Below are 20,333 nucleotides of genomic sequence, written 5' to 3'. Positions count from 1 at the left end.
AGAAGAAAAAATAATGTGTTGCTACATCTGGAAGTCTATCTAACTAGTAGATATAAAAGATTATTTAGAGCCCTAAAAGACGATGGAAATGTCATCTTTGATCCGTTTGAGCCTTTCTAACCATCTCTTTTATGAAATATTCATAGTTAACCCTTTTGAGCCTTTAAAAAAAATATATTTTCTTTGTCAAACTTATCATCTTAACCCACTCCGATTTGGAGTATTACTCGATATCTTACAAGTTCCATCAACTATTTATATTTGAGAAAAATGTAAATAATTATTTTGTTCAGTGAAGTTGTGCCAAACAAGAGCAAAAAAAAAAAAAAATGTTGTTTGAAAAAAAAGAAAAAATAACAAAAATAGGTAAAATCCACCTTGCAACTTCCAAAAAAAAAATCTCTACATTTTTCTCAAACATACACTTTGTTTTCCTTATTTCCATTCCTTTGTTAGCCATGTCCCTAGCCTACGTTACTTCCTAATAAAAGTTCTTCTTGATTTTAGGGAACTATAGTATGAAGTAGAAGCTAATTATATGAGCTAAAAAGATATAGCGGTGCATAAAAATAAATAAATAAATAAATTGGGCTGACTAACATTTTTATTTGACTTGAGATCGTATTATTTCTAAGCTGAGTGTATATTTCTTTTATCTTGGTGAGAGCGTGTGATATCACTTCTTTATTATTTTTATATATCACTTCTTTATTATTTTTAGATATCACTTCTTTATTATTTTCTCTTAATTACCATTCATTGGAGTGACTATTTTTATTGGGTTTAATTTCTTCATGAGAGTGTCACTTATTTCCAGTGAAATTTTGGGGTTTAACATGTCATTCTTGAAAGTAGCTGTGACAAAGTCTACTGAGCTGATTCATGTGGATGGTTGATGTGGGTGTGATGTTTCTTTAGACTGGAGATAATGCTTATACTTTTATTTGATTATTATCATTAGTCTGATTGAATAAACACGATTGTTTAAAAAAAAAAATCATTTTGGGTTTGAATTTTGTTTTTGCTTTATTTGCTAGAGATTAGCAATAAGTTGGTTGGGGGGTGTGTTGAGTATTAGAAAATATATATTTATAAAGGAGAAAATCATCATTTTACATTTCAAATCTTACTAACACTTCTACTTTTATGTATTTTAGTCTTTTGTAATTTAATTATGTGTGTTTTATTTTAATTAAGTATTTTATGTTTTAGGGGCACCATGGTCATTTTACAATGAACGAGAGTTCAGACAACAAAACGGACATCACTTTTGAACTCAAGACAGTCACAAACCTTCGGAGGAGCATAAAAGGAAAAATGTCACTGTTCACATGTACGGTACTATTCACATGTACGGTATTGTCTATGTTACTATTCACGACACTGTTCACATAGACGGATCGATGACGTGGTATTGACCAATGATGTGGCATTGACTACTGAGGTGTCGCAATCCTACTGGATTAAAATTCTTATGTACTGTTGATTGGTGACGTGGCAGCATGTTAGTGGATCAAAAATTGCGCGTACGATACATGCATATACACAAGATTATTTTCAACGAAACCGCATCACTATTCAAGCCGGTTGACTGTTCAAATTGCGTGGTCAAACTGTGTTACTGTTCAAACTACGTGGTCAAACCACGTACTGTTAACTGATAACGTGGCACAATCCTGAGCATCCAAACTGTTTTTAATCCGATGGCTATGATTTACTCAATGTATTTATAAAAATGGGGCCTCTCCCCCCTAATTTGGCATCTCTGAATTTATTTTTTGAGTTCTATTTTCTGTAATTCCTTTTCCATCTTGTATTTTCTACGTATTTAATAAATTCTCATTTTACCCCTAGTTCAATTATGAGTAGCTAATTTCCTTTCAAGCTTGGGTTGAAGGTGAAGTCTCAACATGTGCCATGGGCTTTATTTGGTAAATTTACTTTCTCTTCCCCTCTAATTATTGTGGATGTTTTGACTTTTTGTCGACAAATAATAATAATCTTGTCTAGATACCGCCTTGATTTCACCGGCTCCCTAGTACAAGGTTATTATTATTTGGCACGATAAGCCCTCAGTACTATATTGATTAGAGTGCGGTTCATGAGGTATGGATTCCCCCCGCATGATTTAATTGGCACTAATAAGGAATATTTAGCCCATTGTGCATATTGATGCGGATCCATATACCCAAGCGCTTTAATTATAATAGTTTCCTCTTTAATTTAATTCTGCTAGTCCAATTTAAATTCTAGAGTAGTCTAAGTCACTTTCACCACAAATCAAACCACTCACTTAGAAAAATTAATTCTACACACAATTAAAAGTCACTTCCTTGTGGGATCGACACTCGTCACCATTGATCTATTTTACAATAGATTCGTGCACTTGCGAATTCAATAAAATTTTACAACATCAGGGATAGCAAAATTTGGCTTCGGTTCTACATTTGGCCTTCCCGGATGATAATTTATTATGCCGGACCTAGGAACAAACTCGTATTTTTCTACTTCGGGTTCAACATGAAAAAGTCTGGGTTCCTAGATTGCGGACTCGGATTTTTTTTCTCCCAAAATTAATAGCTTCAACAAGCTGCATCTCGGTGAAACAAATAAAATGGAAAGACCAGTCCATTAAATCAACTATCACACACAAAGTTCAAGTAACTAAGCAACCTTTTTAAAATAGTAAAGAAAACAAATCACAAAAGCATTCATAACAAACACAAGAAGAACTTTCCATTCTTAGATGACCCACAAAGCCTCAATTATCACAGTACCTTGATAACTCTATGAAATGAGAGTTATTATGGCTATACCTCCTGCCACTATCGAACAAAAACCTAGAGCAACCATACTCTTGCTCAACTTCAGCAAGCCAAAAAATGTTAGACATGCCAAAAGCGGCTTGCATATCTAAGGTTTCCTTATCAATCTTAACTTTATCAGTTTTAATAATTAACTCATTGTGTACAAAGTCCACACAATGTTCATGACCCATATCAGATTAAGCTACTGTCTTAAAGAAGAGAGACGATAAAGCAGAGAAGCTTGACATATCAAGAGGTTACAGAACTGGTGTGGTTAGAGGAGGTGGCTGCCTTGATGATGGGGGATGAGGAAGATGAGAGAATGCAGCTGGTGTGAGCTTATAAGGCTTAGATTTTTAGGGTTGCTTTTTTTTCACTTACTTTTTGCTTTATATTTATAATTAACAATTAAAAATTTTATTTAAATAATTAAAAATGATGTAATCTGAATCCGGGTTTAGTAAACCCAGAACCAAACTAGGATACATTCAGGTTAGAAAAAATGCATTCGGATTTTGGATATTTTATGTATTCGGTATGGGTTAAACCCGGACCGGATCATTTAGGTTTATCTGGGTCCAAGCCGAGTTCGGATTTGTTTGTCATCCTTATTCTTGGATTTGAAACCTACAATTGGGCTATGATCTATGTTTTAATTATTCAGTCAACAAAGAAATCATAGAAAAATAAACTCTTAAATCCACCATAATTTTGTTAGCTTGTCAATAAAAGTTAGTTGGTCATCTCACTCTTATGTATTAATTAGTACTACTTTCAATCTATTTTTGTGGACTGATTGATTACTTTAACAGTGCATTTATTTGTGAGATTAGTAGGATTTAAGAATCAAAATTTGGAATTGAAATAATTAAGGATATTTTCTCACTAAATTAGAAGATGGAATGGAAATCAAGTATGTGCTTCCTACATACTTTTGGGATTAGAGAATGACAACTAATTTCCAAGTAGGTGAGAATTTTTTGCTCCAACTAAATTTCTTAATTCCTATTTTGTCCTTGATTTAAATAATCAAAAAATAAAATTAAAAAACTAAATGGAAATAAAACCCAAATCCCAAATTCTAAATTCATCAAAATTAAACCAACATCAGCATAATTTGATCCTATTGCGCAAGAGCACTCCTCGACATCACGTTGCCACTCATTAAACTAGTAGCATCGATTGTGTCAAACTAGCAGTGCACCACGTTGCTGTCATCGCTCACTGCCACTGATGATGATGATTATTATTATTAATATGATCATCATCATCATGATCATCACCATCATCATCATCATCATCATTATAATTATAATTATAATTATAATAATAATAATAATAATAATAATAATTATTATTATTATTATTGCTGCTGGTTTATTATTATTGTTGTTATTGTTGTTGAGTTTTTTGAATAATAATAATGACAATTATTATAAAAGTAATAACAATAATAATGAAAATAATTAACTAAAGATATTATAATAACTCGTAACAATCCATTCCAATTCCAAAATAAGGTAAATACATTAATGACAATATAGCTTTTTTCAATTTCGACTCTTATAGTTTAAGTGAATAACTACTTTATATTGAAAAATGTCTATAACATTTAACATATTGTGAATTTGTGCATAAAAGGATTTAAAACAATCATTTTCTTGCAAAACATAAAATCGAATCAGGAATTCTGCATCCATTGCAAAGATGGATTCAATATTCATCAATAATAAAATGTAATAGTATTGAAACAACCTTTAATTCACTTTGTTCGAGGTAAATTTGGAATGATATTTTTAAACCAATAAATGAATGACACTCAAATTCTACCAAAATTTTGGTAAAACACACTTAATGCTACCGTTCCATTAAATATCTCACAAGTACTCAGTTATTTGATTTGATTTAAACCAAAATTGAATTGACCTAAGCTTGGCAATGGGTTGGGTTGGGCTCAGACTTATCCAGTGTTACAATTAAAATGAAGGGTCCTTTCCCTTAAAAACTTCAACCCTTTAAACTAAGGGTTAGGTCTTTATCCGAGCCTGGTCATAATTTTTTTTTTACTTTTTTTTTTTAATTTTTAGATACCTTTTTTTTAATAGGATCCTAATTCTTAATTCTTTATTGATAAAATTGTATTATTATTGTTCCATTTTTATTTTGAATTTGGTTGTAAAGAATTTAATAAGTTATTTATATTTAGATTTAACAACAATACAATATGTAACAATGTAAATAATTAACAAGTAAATAGATCAAAAATAAAATATTAAATGAATATGAAATAGAGATAAATGTTAGTAAAGTGGTTGTGGCCATGTGTATGGTCTATGTGTTTTAATTTTCAAGTGTTATAATTTTTTTAATTTTTAAAAAATTAATTTAAAGTCAAGAGTCATGTCAAGGCTCTTTAGTAAGGCTCGGACCCTGATCTAAAAGTAATCAGGCTTGATTCTTCAAGCCCTAACTTAACTATCAACCTCTTAAATTCAAATCAAAACTCTAAAAATTAGGGTTGGGTCAATCGTGCAAACACAAAATCGAGTCTTCTTGCCATCTTTAAACCGAAACAATAAATCAAAGAGATTTAAAAAAAAATTTTAAAAAAAAGAGAAACCCAAAATAAAAGCTTGAATATATTCAGTAAATTATTAAACTTTAAAGTGGTGTTTGGTTAGAAGAAGAGGAATGGAGAGAGAAAAGTGATTTAAATTCCTTTTCTTTTTTCTGTTGTTTGGTTGACCATAATTTATATTAGAATTTAATATACATTATAATATAGAATTTAGATTTCACACCAGAAAGTGATGAATTCGAATTCCTCTTTTATTGGAAGCCAAAACATCTAAAACTACTCCTTTAATCTTTTATTATATATCTTGTTTAATGTTATCATATAATTATTATTTATAATTTTATTTTATCAATTTATAATTGTAGATAATTAATTTTATATTAATAAAAGTTAATGTAAGGATTTAAACAATTAAATAAAATTACTTTATTTATTTAATTAATTCACAAAAATAAAAATGTAATTTAATAGTCATTGGAAAGTCGTCGCTGCTATCGACACTAGCATATGGAATGTTACCGTTGTTATCATTGACTCGTTGGCCAATAAGCAACGTTATTATATTGTCATAAAGGTCAAAAAATGAATTTAATTTTTTTCAAATCTAGTTAAAAAAGTTTGAAAACTTTCTAACTTTTACAGATGCAGATAGACTTCACGTATTTCATAAGTTGCTTCAATTTAAAGATCGTGAATTTTTGATAATTTTGATATCATTCTTGAGTTGAAATGAGATGGTACAGTGGTGATCGATTGCGACGAGTGACGGCGACTTGCTTCCTTTTTGGTTTTTCAATTAAAATTTTAGAAATTTTAATATATTAAACAATTTAAATTAAATTAATTATAAAATAAAATTATGTTAATAAACTTTTTAAATAGAATTTAATAATATATATAAGTATACTGTTTTAAAATAATTTTTTATTAGTTATTTATATAGTATATTAAATAAATATTTTGCTCAATTTTTTGAATTATATTTATGATAAATATTGAAAGTTTAACACTGAAGAATGAAATTGTCCAAATAAAAAGTAAAGCATTTCCTTTCTTTATTTAATTCTATGACAAATCAAACGTTGGAAAAAAGTTTTCAACGTACTCTCCGCTATTTTCTTTTAATATATGATTGGATTTGGTTTTTTCTATATAGAACCGAGCAAACCAAAATTCTAGGTTTGGTTCAGTGCGGTCTCAACATGGAAATATTGAATGGTTTGTTTGGAATACATGTGAATTTCCACCATTTCAAGTGTGTGTGTAATAATGATGTCTTCCACCACTTCATGTAATGGCAAATGACACATGCCCCATTATATTTACACTATATAAATGAAAAAGAGATGAAAGTAATGTATTCTTCGATGATTACTCCTTCCTTATTATGTTCTCTCTCTCTCTCTCTCATGTTTTTCTTTGTATTCACATGCTAATTCTATCAACGTCTTCTTTTATTGCATCACTACTAAGCTAACAATCATCTGCCTATATTCATATTAATGAGGTTCATAATCTATAACAATATTAACGAAGTTCCTAATTTATAACATGTTATCAGCATGAATTTCGCTCTGGTACATGAAGTATTCTATCCATTTACTCTATTATTTTCTACATATTTATTTAAAATTATTCGTACAAGTAAAGCTTAATATTTACGCTCTTTTCAATATTTATTATACTAATTTTTGTTTATTTATTTGTGATAATGTCTCACTTGACAAAATTGGAGTTTAAGGCCTTAGATATATTTGAGGAGAATTATTTATCCTAGATCCTAAATGCTGAAATTCATCTTGATGCTATGGGCCTTAGTAACACGATAAAAATAATAATGACTCATCCACTTAGGATCGAGCCAAGGCCATGATTTTTATACGACACCATCTCCACCAATCAATTAAAATGGAATATCTCGCTACAAATGATCCATATGTCTTGTGGAACAGTTTGTACGAAAGATATGGTCGTTTAAGGTCAGTTATTCTTCCCAATGCTCGTAGTGAATGGAAGCCCTCAAGCTACAAGACTTTAAGTCAGTACATGAATATAATTTTGCACTGTAAAAAATTACTTCATAGTTAAAACTGTGTGGAGAAAATATTACCGATGAGAATATATTGGAAAAAAACATTACAACATTTCATGCTTCCAACATGGGTCTACAACAACAATATAGAGCTCGTCAGTATACAAAATATTCTAACTTGATTGCATGTCTTCTTATGGCAGAGAAGAATAATGAATTATTAATGAAAAATCATCAAGTCCATCCTACTGGTACAAAACCAATTTTTGAAGCAAATGATGTCTTACATTATCGTGAAGGCAATTATAAAAATAGGCGTGGCCGTGGGCATAATCGTGGCCATAAACATAGTTGTGGCCATGGCCGTGGCTATTATCAAGGTTGAGGACATAATAAAAATCATTATTATCTACCTTGTGGTTGGTATAAGAACCACAAAAAGGAGAAAGTAGTGATGAGTTCTAAAGTAGATTCCTTTGGGATATATATATATATATATATCAAAATCCCTAAAGGATTTAAAATGCCATAATCTTGTCAATCATCACATTTTAGCTTGTATTCAATAAAACTACAAAAAAAATTATATGGATTAAAACAATTTGGGCGCATGTGGCATAATCGCCTTTGTGAATATTTGATAAAAAAAAATGGATATATTAATGATCCTATTTGTCCATGTATTTTTATCAAGTAATCAAAATCTGAAATTGCTATTGTCGCAGTTTATGTTGATGATTTAAATTTAATAGGAACCCTTGAAAAGCTTAAAAAGATTGCTAAATGTTTGAACAATGAATTTGAAATGAAAGATTTGAGGAAAACTAAGTATTATCTCGTGCTGTAGACCGAGCACATACCTAATAATATCTTTATTCATCAATCAACTTATACTGAAAAATTTTTAAAATGTTTCAACATGGATAAAGCTTACCCATTGAGTACCCCAATGGTAGCTCGGTATCTTGATCCTAAAAATGATTAATTCCGTCCTAAAGAAGATAATGAACAGATATTTAGTCCTAAAGTACCATATCTAAATACAATTAGTGGTCTAATGTATTTATCACAATGTACAAGGCCAAACATAGCATTTTCTGTTAATCTGTTAGCTCTAATTAAATCTGAATCAACTAGAAGACATTGGAACGGTGTCAAACACGTTTTTCGTTATCTTCGAGAAACAATTAATTTGGGTTTATTTTATTATAATGAACTAACAAAAAATCCAAATCTTATTGGTTATGCTGATGTAGGTTATTTAGATCCCCATAAAGCTCATTCACAAATGGGATATGTTTTCACTTTTAATGGTACAACAATTTCTTGGAAGTATACAAAATAGACTCTTGTTTCAACATCCTCCAACCATTCTAAAATTCTTGCACCATATGAAGTCAGTTGAGAATGCATGTGGTTATGATCTGTAATCCATCATATTTAAAAATACGTGTAGAATATCTTCAAGTTCATATATTCCAACAATGATATATGAAAATAATGCTGCATGTATAGCTCAACTTAGAGGAGGATACATTAAAGGGGACATAACAAAACATATTTCACTAAAGTTCTTCTATACTCATGAACTCCAACAGAACAAGAAGATCAATATCAAACAGATACGCTCCACGGATAATTTAACAGACATATTTACAAAAGTTTTATCTACATCTACATTTTATTAAATTGTATATAGCATTGGCATGCATTGTTTCAACAAACTATCAGATTAATATATCTTACCATCAGACGAAGTATTCATCAGAAGAGTACTCATTAGAAGGAGCATTAATATGGAGGAGCATAATCTGAGCATATGTGCACTGTACTCTTTTTACCTTTTGACGAAGTTTTTCCATTTGATTTTGTACGAGCAAAGGTTTTTAACGAGATAGTATTAAGCATATCTAATTAAATAAATAGTGAATTTAAGGAGGAGTGTTGTGGAATACATGTGGATTTCCACCATTTCAAGTGTGTGTGTAATAATAATGTCTTCTACCACTTCATGTAATAGCAAATGACACATCTCCTATTATATTTACAGTATGTAAATAAATAAGAGCTGAAAGTCATATATGCTTCGACGATTACTCATTCTTTATTATCTTCTCTCTCATGTTTTTCTTTGTATTTACATGCTAATTCTGTCAACTTCTTCTTTTATTGCATCACTTCTAAGCCAACAATCATTCACCTATATTCATATTAACAAGGTTCATAATCTATAACAATATTACCGAAGTTTCTAATTTATAACACGGTTTAAATTTTATGAACCGAGGGGTTTGTTTTATATTTTGGCTTTAAACCGAATCGAATGATAAACCCACGGTTCATGTAATTTTAATTAAAAAGAAAAAAAGAAAAATCACTAAAAGCCTAAAACCAAATCCCTAATTCCTAATTTCTAATTCTAGAATAGCCCTCTCTCAAGCAGCAGCAGCCTGCCAGCCCCCGTCTCTCACGCTCACTCGCACTCTCTCCTTCTCCGGTCACCATCTTACTCTCACGGTCTCTCAACGTCTCATTCTCTCAGCCTGACTGCCGTCAGCCCCACCTCCCCCAGTTTCCTCAAGAACTCGACTTCCGCTAGCCCCAACCGTCGCTGGCTGCGTCTCCTCCTCAGGCGCATTCCAACGTCAGTAAAGCTGAGGCCTTCCCTCAAATTTTGGCTGAAGTGGCTAAAGAAAGGTTTTTTTTTTTTTTGGTCATTTGCATAATTTTTGGTTACTGAAATTTTCGTCTTTAGGGATTTCGTTTGTGTCAATTTTGTGTTCAGTAGTAGTTTGTAGTTAACGTTTTTTTCTATTTATTTATTTATTCTGGGAATTAGGGTCTACGGAAATATCATGCGAAAGAAAAATCTTTTTTTTTTTGTGTGTTGTTGTTGTTGCGGTGATTAAGGTATTTTAACTTGATTAAGACTGGGGTGTGGGAAAAGAAGAAACTTTCGCGGTTTCATTTCTTTGAACGTTTGTTGTTAGAAATTTTCACGTGATTGTCTCTTTCCCTTTCACTGTTGTTTTTTGTCCCTTGATGAGGAAAAATTGTACTCATCATATACTATATACTATGCTGAAGCTCTTGTTTTTGTTCATAGTTTGTTTACTTTTATGTAATCTTTGTTTATATTTGTACTTAATGGGGCAGTAGATTATATGCTTCTTGACTCTGCTTCACTCTGCTTGCTGAATTCTGAATTCAATTTGGTTCGGCTTTGGTTCATATTATTTGGAATCAATCGGTTTCGTTTCAGAACCGAACCAGGCCTACTTAAATCTGAAAGTAAAATAAACTAGTCTCCTTCCACAAACCCGCTCACCAGTCACCATTAGAAGCAAAACAAAAATTAGTTTATGTCGTCATGTTTTGCAGTTCTCATTTGCTGTTGTGAAGCCGCTGCCGCTGACATCACTGCTGCTGCATTTGGAGGTTAGCAATGTTGATTGGTTTTGGTGTTTTGGCTTTTTACAAATTTGTTAAAGTTTTTTTTTCTTTTAATTTAAACTTGTTGAAATATTGCAGTTGTAAGAAAGATGTAAATATGATCTTCTAAATGTTAAGAGCACAATTCATGGGAGAAAGTAATAATGGAAATCATTGCAGCAATTTGCAAATAAATCAAGTATCTTTCTGAGTTTTGGATCATTCTTGGTTCTTTGTAAGCTGACTGATTTGACGTGGAAAAGAGCGAATTGCAAATAATTTACCTGTGGAATGATTTTTATGTATTCATGTTATTTGCTTTATCAATTAGGAATAATTTAAGAAGAAATCAATTTATAAGTCTTGATTGTTTTCTAATAATATCTGAGGGGAGCATTCATGTAGATAATGTAATGTGAAAAGATGCCGGCTGACGAAAATCATTGTTTTGATCAAAAGTTACACGAAATTACCTAATGTTCAAAATGATTGTGTTTAATGTTGGATGACAGATGGGAGAGCTGGCTGCAGATAAACATGTGAAATACATTATTTCAGTTGAGAAGGTAGGTTTAATTTCACACTTCCTATATATCTTGTACTTTTACGGTGGTTAATAGAACTCTTATTGAAATTGGTTTTTTGCAATTTTCATTGATGTTTTCTCAGAAAAAGGATAGTTTTGAATCTGTGGTGATGGAACATTTGAGATTGAATGGGGCATATTGGGGGCTGACGACCCTCGATATTTTAGGAAAGCTTGATGCTGTAGATGAAGAAGATGTTATTTCATGGATCTTGAAGTGTCAGGATGAATCTGGTTTGTACAGAAGCTTTTTTCCTATACTTACTATTGTGTCTTTATGCATCAATAATTATCCAATTTGTTATTTCCTTGGCAAGTTCTCTTGTTTTTGAATCTGACTTTTAAGAACAAAATGACCGTGCATTTAGACAAAGTAAATCACTTAGTAGTACTTTTAGTTAAAATATCAAAATATAATGTGATGGATGAAAGAAATTTTTCTTTGCAGGTGGTTTTGCTGGTAATATTGGACATGATCCACATGTGTTGTATACCCTCAGCGCCGTGCAAGTTTTGGCCCTTTTTGATAAGTTAGATATTCTTGATGCCGATAAGGTGTCAAATTGTATCCTTATTACTTTGTCAAATTATTGGTAGGGATTCTTCAACCATTCAATATAAAGAGAATGCTTTGTTTCTTATAAGATTCACAGAAGTAACAACTTTTTTTATGACTATAATGATTTTGTTTTCACATATAGAAAATTTCACTCGACTAAAGAGTCTGATTTCTGTAATTTTATAATTTGTATGTTTTGGTAACTCCAATACCAATAGTAAACAGGCTAGCACATAAGCTGCATTAGATGTGAGGTTTTTTTTTTGGTATAAAACATTGCCACTTTAAGCATTCTTGTGGAACTTAACCTTTGAGTTAGATGTTGCGGGGCTGCAAAATGGAGATGGCTCCTTTTCTGGAGACATATGGGGGGAAGTGGATACACGGTAAATTTTCCTGGATTCGCAGATATCTACAGCTTGTGCTTGGCTTGAAATAATCTCTTTCTACTAATTGATTTTGTAGGTTTTCTTATATCGCTATATGTTGTCTCTCAATACTACAGCGGCTGGATAAAATCAATGTGGATAAGGCCGTGGAGTACATAGTGAGTTGCAAAAATCTGGATGGTGGATTTGGATGCACTCCTGGTGGAGAATCTCATTCAGGGCAAAGTATGTAATGCAGTTACTATTTTATGCGGCAGCTTCTAACCCATTGACATCAAAATGGAACATTGTGGGAGATTAGATTTCTGGAAATATATATTTCAACTAGTTTTACAGTCTAGATGGCAATTATATGTTCGAAGGCGGGTGGCATTTCTTTAATTTCGTCTAAAGAATTGACTTGTTTCTTTATTCCCCAATCCAGTAATACACGCATTAAGCACCAGATGTATGTTAAAAATGGACTCAAAATGTGTTAAATTTTTCTGTCGTGATTGCAGTCTTCTGTTGTGTTGGTGCACTTGCTATTGCCGGGGCTCTGCATCATGTTGACAAGGACCTTCTTGGCTGGTGGTTATGTGAGCGACAAGTCAAATCTGGAGGTCTTAATGGCCGCCCTGAGAAACTTCCTGATGTGGGTATTTTCTCTCAGCCCAACCTCATGATGGAACATTCTTGTAGGTCCTCTTCACAGTGATGTAGTTTAATTACTCAGGTTTGCTACTCCTGGTGGGTTCTTTCAAGCTTGATCATGATTGACAGAGTCCACTGGATCAATAAGGACAAGCTTGTTAAGTTCATCTTGGACTGTCAGGTTAGTTTGAGTGGAAATGGCTTTTTCCAAACCTCTGGCGAGCCAGAATTTGTTAATTTGTTACCTTATGGAGTCTTGAATTCCAGAGTTGCTGCCAAGACTTTATTACATTTAATTTTTCATATTTGCAGGACATGGAAAATGGAGGAATTTCAGATAGACCTGATGATGCCGTTGATGTCTTCCATACATATTTTGGAGTAGCGGGTATCTATTAGCTTTGATTTTGCTTATTGACCTTACTAACTTTTCTACTTTCATCCAATTAAGTCATTCTTTATTTAATTTGTAAAGAGTTTTGATGATCCTACCACTTGTGTGAATCCTAGTACTCTTGCCCTTTTTTAATGTAGCCTGACCAATTTCATATGTGGAATATGCTCTCAGCCTGTTCCACATTGGCTAGCCTTTCCTAGTTAAACCTGGATAACATTACCATCGTCAATCATACGCTGTCTATCCCATATCGGTAATTATAGGAAGATTCTTCTATAGATGTTTTGGAATTGTAAATCTTGAAGAAATGGTTAGGAAGACCAATTTTTTCTTTTTTCCTTTTTTACTTCATTTATTTTCTGAGGTGGATAGAATGTTCTCTTGTTGTTTGACTGTTTGCCTGGCAAGCGATACAATTCTTTTATAGATGTTATACTGATACTTAAGTGATTCAATGTCTGCTGTTGATGCAGGACTCTCACTTCTTGAATATCCAGGACTGAAACCAATTGATCCAGCCTATGCTTTGCCAGTTGATGTTGTAAATAGAATTTTCTTTAGCAAAAAATGAAGTTTTGGAAGCTGCCAGCCGCAGCAAATCAATGCATACTCATTACCCCATTGCATACTTGGATACCCTGGATCTTTCTCCATTTTTTCAGTTGACTCTCCGCAACAAAATTTCTATTCCATATATTTCGTTTCCTTAATTTATGTCATCAGTATTGCATCCTTGCGCCGTGTTAGTAATTCAGTCGTGCTACCATTATGTACTGGCAGCTTGTGTATTTTTGTAGTCGTTTCAACGGCTATTCCTAGATAATGTTGTCGGTGACATTCCGTAAATTGTACTTTTTAAGCTAATTAATAAGAAAGTTTAATCGAGTATGCAGAAGCAGAGATGATAAATTATGAAGTCAACTAGATCTTGAAAAGCGCATGTGGCGTCGATCCAAGCCCAAGAAAATGGCAGAAGCAACAGCCAAGACAAAAGTACCTGAAGTGAATGGTGGAGGGTTCTTGTGAGAGACAAGGGTGACCCTCAAATTCCTACAACATGGGAAGTTGGAAGGCATAACGTGCTAAATTTTTTTAATTCATTTTCCTTCGCCAAATATCACCGTCGTTAGTCTTCACCATAGCAGCAACTTGTGTTTTTTGAAACACATTTTGCATGGGGTAATTTTTAAAAACTTCCCTGAGATTTGAATTTGTTACAAGTAGATTGCGAGAATTCATTTAGTTGTAAAAAAATTTCTACCGTCAGTTAATTTTTACATTGACCGTTAGTTGATTGTGCAAAGACAACATTGTCCCCAGTGGCAGTTTGTAAACTGACACAGCTGAAAAAAATGCTGAGATTGTTGGCGTAAAAATCACAAATCTTTTTTTTGACAATTTTATTCCTATTAATTCCTAATATTTACAATATCATAAGTAAGAATTATGACTATTTTACCCTCATTAAATTATTGATATTTTCTTCAACTTCTTATAAGAAAGATAAAATTAAAAACTTGGAAAAAAAATAAAGAGGGTGTTGTATTATGACCGTTACAAACCAACGGTCATATTGCAAGTCTCCTGCTATTTAGAAGCTTGTAAAGTAATTTAAAACCTCACGCACAGCACACAAAAACAATTTCTGCTTCTCAACATGTTATTCTTCTTCCCTTATACTATAAATGGATTTTGAAGTTCAAATGCAACAACTAGTAGTAGGAACAATAGAAGCATAACAAGGTGGAGATCCGAGCTAAATGGAAATGTGATTAAGTTCACAAACAAGAAGTGTGGATGCAAAGTTCGTGCTGCTGTGCGCATATCAGAGTCTAAAGATAATGCTAACAAGTTGTTTTATTGCTGCCCTTTCAATGAGTGTGGCTATTTCAGGTGGTGGTACCCATCACCAAATGATCTCAATAATATTGCATTACTTGAAGGTCCTAGAGTAGATACAGTCCGTAGAGGCAGTGTGGATGATCAACAGCAAATGCAAGAGATGCTTGAAGAAATTCTTAGAGAGGTTGCTGAGGTTAAGAGAATAGTAAACAAATCTGAAACCAGATGGCTGAAATGTAATGTAATGAAGGTAATAATGTGTGCTAATGTCATTTTTCTATTTCTAAGTGATGTTGTGTTCTTCTATGGCCTTAAGTGAATAAGTTATGTGTATGTAGAGAAGGTGCAAAGCCGGCTATGATTGTTTAACTAATGTAAAACTTTTCTATATCGAGTATTTTAATGAAAATAATGTTTAATTTGTAGCAAAATGTAAATAGAAATTAATATTATATGAAATGCATCATAAATCAAAGAGAAATGCCAATGCACGTGAACTAAATGCATATGCAAGTAACTAACATAGGCAAATACATTTTTGTGAAGCTCATTCAATAGCATATATTGATTTCCGAGTAATGGCAGCAACTTTATAACCGGCATTTATCATCATGATCACAGATAATCACAACATTTCTCATCATCATCACAGATAACACACATGCAAAAGCTACATGTAATAAAATCTGTTTTTTTTTTCAAATGAAACCATCCAGCATTAGTACAATAGCAGCAGTATCAGTTATGGCCACTTTAAACAACTTTCAAACATCAGGCAAGAAGAACATTCATTTGTTTCACTTTTACAACTGATAACCCAACATGTGTTGTGCAAATTTTATTGAACTCGCAAGTGCACGAATCTATTGTAGTGTAGATCAATAGTGACGAGTGTCGATCCCACGAGGAGGTGGATTTTAATTGTGTGTAGAATTAATTTTCTAAATGAGTGGTTGGATTTGTGGTGAAAATGATTTGGATTATCCTAAAATTCGAATTAAGATGGCAAGAATAAATTGAAGTGAAAATCTATTAAATTGATGTACTTGAATATCTGGATCCGTATCAACATGCATCACAGGCTAAATATTCCTTATTAATACCAATTAAATCATGAGGGGAGAATCCACACCTCATGAACCACATTCTAATCAATATGGTGCTAAGGACTTATCGTGCCAAATAATAATAACCTTGTACTAGAGAGCCGATAAAACCAGGGCGGTATCTAGACAAGCTTATTATTATTTGTCAACGAGAAGTCAAAACATCCAAAAAAACTAGAGGGGAAGAGAAAATAAATTTACCAAATAAAGCCCATGACATATGTTGAGACTTCACCTTCAACCCAAGCTTGAAAGAAAATTAGCTACTTATAATTGAACTAGGGGCAAAATGAGAATTTATTAAAATACGTAGAAAATACAAGATGGAGAAGGAATTCCAGAAAATGGAGTCCAAAAATGGATTCAGAGCTATCAAATTAAGGGGGGAGAGCCCCCTTTTTATAGATACATTGAGTAAATCATGGTCATTGGATCAAAAACATTTCGGACGCTCAGGATTGCACCACGTCATCAGTCAATGACCCGGCTTGAACAGTGATGCGGTTTGGTTGAAAATAATCATGTGTAATGCATGTACCATACGCGAGATTTTTGGTCCATTGATATGCTGCCATGTCATCGATCAACAGTGCATAAGAATTTTAGTCCAACAGGATCGTGACACCTCATCAGTCAATGCCACATCATCGGTCAATGCCACGTCGTCGATCCGTCTATGTGAACAGTACCGTACATGTGAATAGTACTGTACATGTGAACCGTGCTATTTTTCCTTTTATGCTCCTCCTAAGGTTTTCAACTGTCCTGAGTTTAAAAGTTATGTCCGTTTTACCGTCTGATCTCTCGTTTATTGTGAAATGATTATGATGCCCCTAAAATACATAAAATACTTAATTATAATACAACACACATAATTAAATGACAAGAAGTTTAAATACATAAAAGTAAGGGTGTTAGTAAAACTTGAAGTGTAAAATGACGATTTTCTCCTTTATAAATATACATTTTCTAACACTCAACACACCTCCCAACCAGCTTATTGCTAATCCCTAGCAAATAAAGCGAAAATAAAATTCAAATCCAAAATGATTTTTTTTTAACAATCATGTTTATTCAAAATTTAAAACAATACTTGTTGATTTCAAAGTTCTCAAAACTTTTCAATATAAATTATAAACTTGAAAACAACTAATTTCATAAGATCATTTTCTTGTGTCAAAAAACATAATGTGTAATTCATTGTTTATCCCAAAATATATGGTTTATTATCATCAAAATCAACATTTTATACCCATACAGGCTAACAGCCTCCCTTTTTTTTATGATGACAAAACACATTATAAAAGTTTGATTTACTTATGAAAATTTCCCCTTAATAAATGGAAGATTAAAAACTGATTTGAAAAAAATTACAAATCATATCTCCCCCTTTATCATACAAAAGAGTATAATGCTCCCCCTATCAAGCATAAAAAACTCTAGATAAGTTTATTAGCTCCACATTATCTAAAACATAAGTGAAGGAAATAACAACCACCATATCAAATCCACATAATCCAAAATAGATACAAAATCCAGAATCATAACAAACATTCGTAAACACCCACATAATCTAAAATAGAAAATAAAAGAACATAAAGCAGTAAATGTTGGTGTGTCCAATCCAAGCATAAGAGAGAGAGAGAGTAAACAGTTTTTAGAGAGAGAGAGAGAAGCGGATTGCCGAATAAGAGGAAAAGGATAAATAGGATTAAAAACACGAATCCGGCTAGTCGTTTTCTATTAACCACCTAACCAGTTTCTATCTAGAAAGTGAAAATTGAAAAACGGCTTACCAGTTTTCCTAACCGGTTGATTGGTTGTTGCTAGTGAGGGAGTTTTACAGGAGCGGCTTACCGGTTTGTCTATCAAATTATTTGATTTTTGTCCAATGAGTAACCTTACTAAAACGGCTTGCCAGTTTTCTATATCTAGCTATCCGATTTTGGTCCAGTGAGTAACCATAAGAAAAACGGCTTACTGGTTGGTTACAAGTGGTATGTCGGTTTGGCCTTAGAAATCATTTTGCCTCTTAATGAATTTTGGTTAACTAGTAAACTTGTATTGCACACCAATTTATTTTTGACTTAAAACTTGGGTTGATTTTAAATAATTTTGTGATTCAAAACTTTTCAATAAGTCATTTAATACATGAAACATGAATGCACACAAGAGCAATCATATCCAACAATGATGGCATACAAAGAAAAAATCATAATGTAAGATACGACATTCATCATTCCAAGCTCATATCTTATCTTTATGAACTGCTCTTCACTAAAGGGTTTTATAAAGATATCTACAAGTTGATTTTCAATAGAAACAAATTTAATCATAACATCTCCTTTTTGAACATGATCTCTTAAGAAATGATGTCTAATCTCTATGTGCTTAGTCCTATGGGATTTTTCGATAGATTTATTGCATTAGTATTATCACACATAATAGGAATTTGTTCAAGATTAATGTCATAATCTCTTAGTGTTTGTTTCATTCAAAGAGATTGTGCATAACAACTACCTGCAGCAATATATTTTGTCTTGGTGGTTGAGAGTGCAATCGAATTTTGTTTCTTACTAACCATGAAACAAGTGAATGACCTAAGAAATGATTGTGCAACCGAATTTTGTTTAAGATTAATGTCATAATCTTTTAGTGTTTGTTTCATCCAAAGAGATTGTGCATAACAACTACCTGCGGCAATATATTTTTCCTCGGTGGTTGAGAGTGCAACCGAATTTTGTTTCTTACTAAACCATGAAACAAGTAAATGACCTAAGAAATGACAAGTTCCACTAGTACTTTTCCTATCGACCTTGTAACCTGCAAAATAAGCATATGAATAACAAGTTAAATTTATATGTGTTCCCCTAGAATACCAAAAGCCAAGATCTATACTTCCACTCAAATAACAAAAAATCCTTTTTACCGCAAGCAAATGAGATTCTTTAGGACATGATTGAAATCTTGCACATGATATCAGGTCTACTTACAGTTAAATAAAGTAAAGAGTCGATCATATCTCGATTTATTTTTATATCAACCTCTTTACCTTTTTCATCTTTGTCAAGCTTGATTCTTGTGCTCATAGGAGTGCTCTTGATCTTTAAGTCATCAATGCCAAATCTCTTGAGTAGATCTTTGACATATTTAGGCTTGGTTGATAACGATTCCCTCATTGTTTTGTCTGATTTGAAGTCTGAGGAAATATTTCAATTCTCTCATCATGTCATCTCAAATTCCTTACTTATCCAAGATGAAAACACTTTACACATAGACTCATTAGTTAAACTAAAGATAATATCATCGACATAAATTTTAACAATAAGTAAATCTTAGTTCTTATGCTTAACAAAGAGAGTAGCATCCACTTTTCCCATTGAAAAATCATTATCCAACAAGAAATTTTTAAGCGTATCATACTATGCTCTAAGTGCTTGTTTTAATTCATACAATGCTTTAGACAACCTATAACATGATTTGGAAACTTTTCATTTTCAAAACCAGGGGCTTGTTTCACATACGTTTCTTCCAAAATATAACCATTTAAGAAAACACTTTTGACATCTATTTGATATAAAATGAAATGTTTATGACATGCAAATACTAACAACATCCTAATAGATTATAATCTAGTTATAAGCACAAATGTTTCATCAAAATCAGTTCATTCTTCTTGGTTGTATCCTTAGGCCACTAATCCAGATTTATTCCTTACAACCACACCAAATTCATCCATTTTATTTCTAAATACCTATCTAGTGTCTATAATGGATTGATGCTCCGGTTTAAGAACTAATTCCCACACATTATTTCTCTTAAATTGATTTAACCCTTCTTGCATTGGCATAATCCAAGATTCATCATTTTCCGCATCTGCAAAGAATTTTGGTTCAATTTGGCTATAAATGTAGCATGCTTACATGTATTCCTAAGTGATGATCCAGTGATAACAGTAAGTGAAGGATCACC

General features: G+C 32.4%; 1 protein-coding gene across 4 annotated transcripts; it reads left to right on the top strand.

Annotated features, from left to right (window-relative positions):
* Nucleotides 1-9,808: 9,808 nt before the first annotated feature.
* Nucleotides 9,809-14,308, top strand: LOC102626852 (geranylgeranyl transferase type-2 subunit beta 1). 4 transcript variants are annotated; one of them, XR_003063975.2, is made up of 11 exons: nucleotides 9,809-10,114; nucleotides 10,799-10,855; nucleotides 11,362-11,415; nucleotides 11,519-11,669; nucleotides 11,884-12,000; nucleotides 12,314-12,380; nucleotides 12,460-12,608; nucleotides 12,884-13,021; nucleotides 13,099-13,197; nucleotides 13,329-13,404; nucleotides 13,887-14,049. XR_003063975.2 is itself a non-coding variant. In XM_006469680.4 (11 exons), the coding sequence occupies exons 3-11, from the start codon at nucleotides 11,362-11,364 to the stop codon at nucleotides 13,982-13,984; spliced, it is 945 nt and encodes a 314-aa protein (XP_006469743.1). In that variant the 5' UTR covers nucleotides 9,811-10,114; nucleotides 10,799-10,855; the 3' UTR covers nucleotides 13,985-14,308. The 4 variants fall into 4 exon arrangements, 3 of the variants coding, with proteins under 3 accessions (XP_024951136.1, XP_024951135.1, XP_006469743.1); XM_006469680.4 differs by having other exon boundaries at nucleotides 9,811-10,114; nucleotides 12,884-13,017; nucleotides 13,887-14,308; XM_025095368.2 differs by lacking the exons at nucleotides 13,329-13,404; nucleotides 13,887-14,049 and having other exon boundaries at nucleotides 13,086-13,195.
* Nucleotides 14,309-20,333: the final 6,025 nt, after the last annotated feature.

The sequence above is a fragment of the Citrus sinensis genome, chromosome 2, assembly GCF_022201045.2.
Source record: "Citrus sinensis cultivar Valencia sweet orange chromosome 2, DVS_A1.0, whole genome shotgun sequence".
Taxonomy (NCBI): domain Eukaryota; kingdom Viridiplantae; phylum Streptophyta; class Magnoliopsida; order Sapindales; family Rutaceae; genus Citrus; species Citrus sinensis.
Note: the sequence above shows the minus strand (reverse complement) of the source record. Positions and strands in the feature narration are given on the sequence as shown.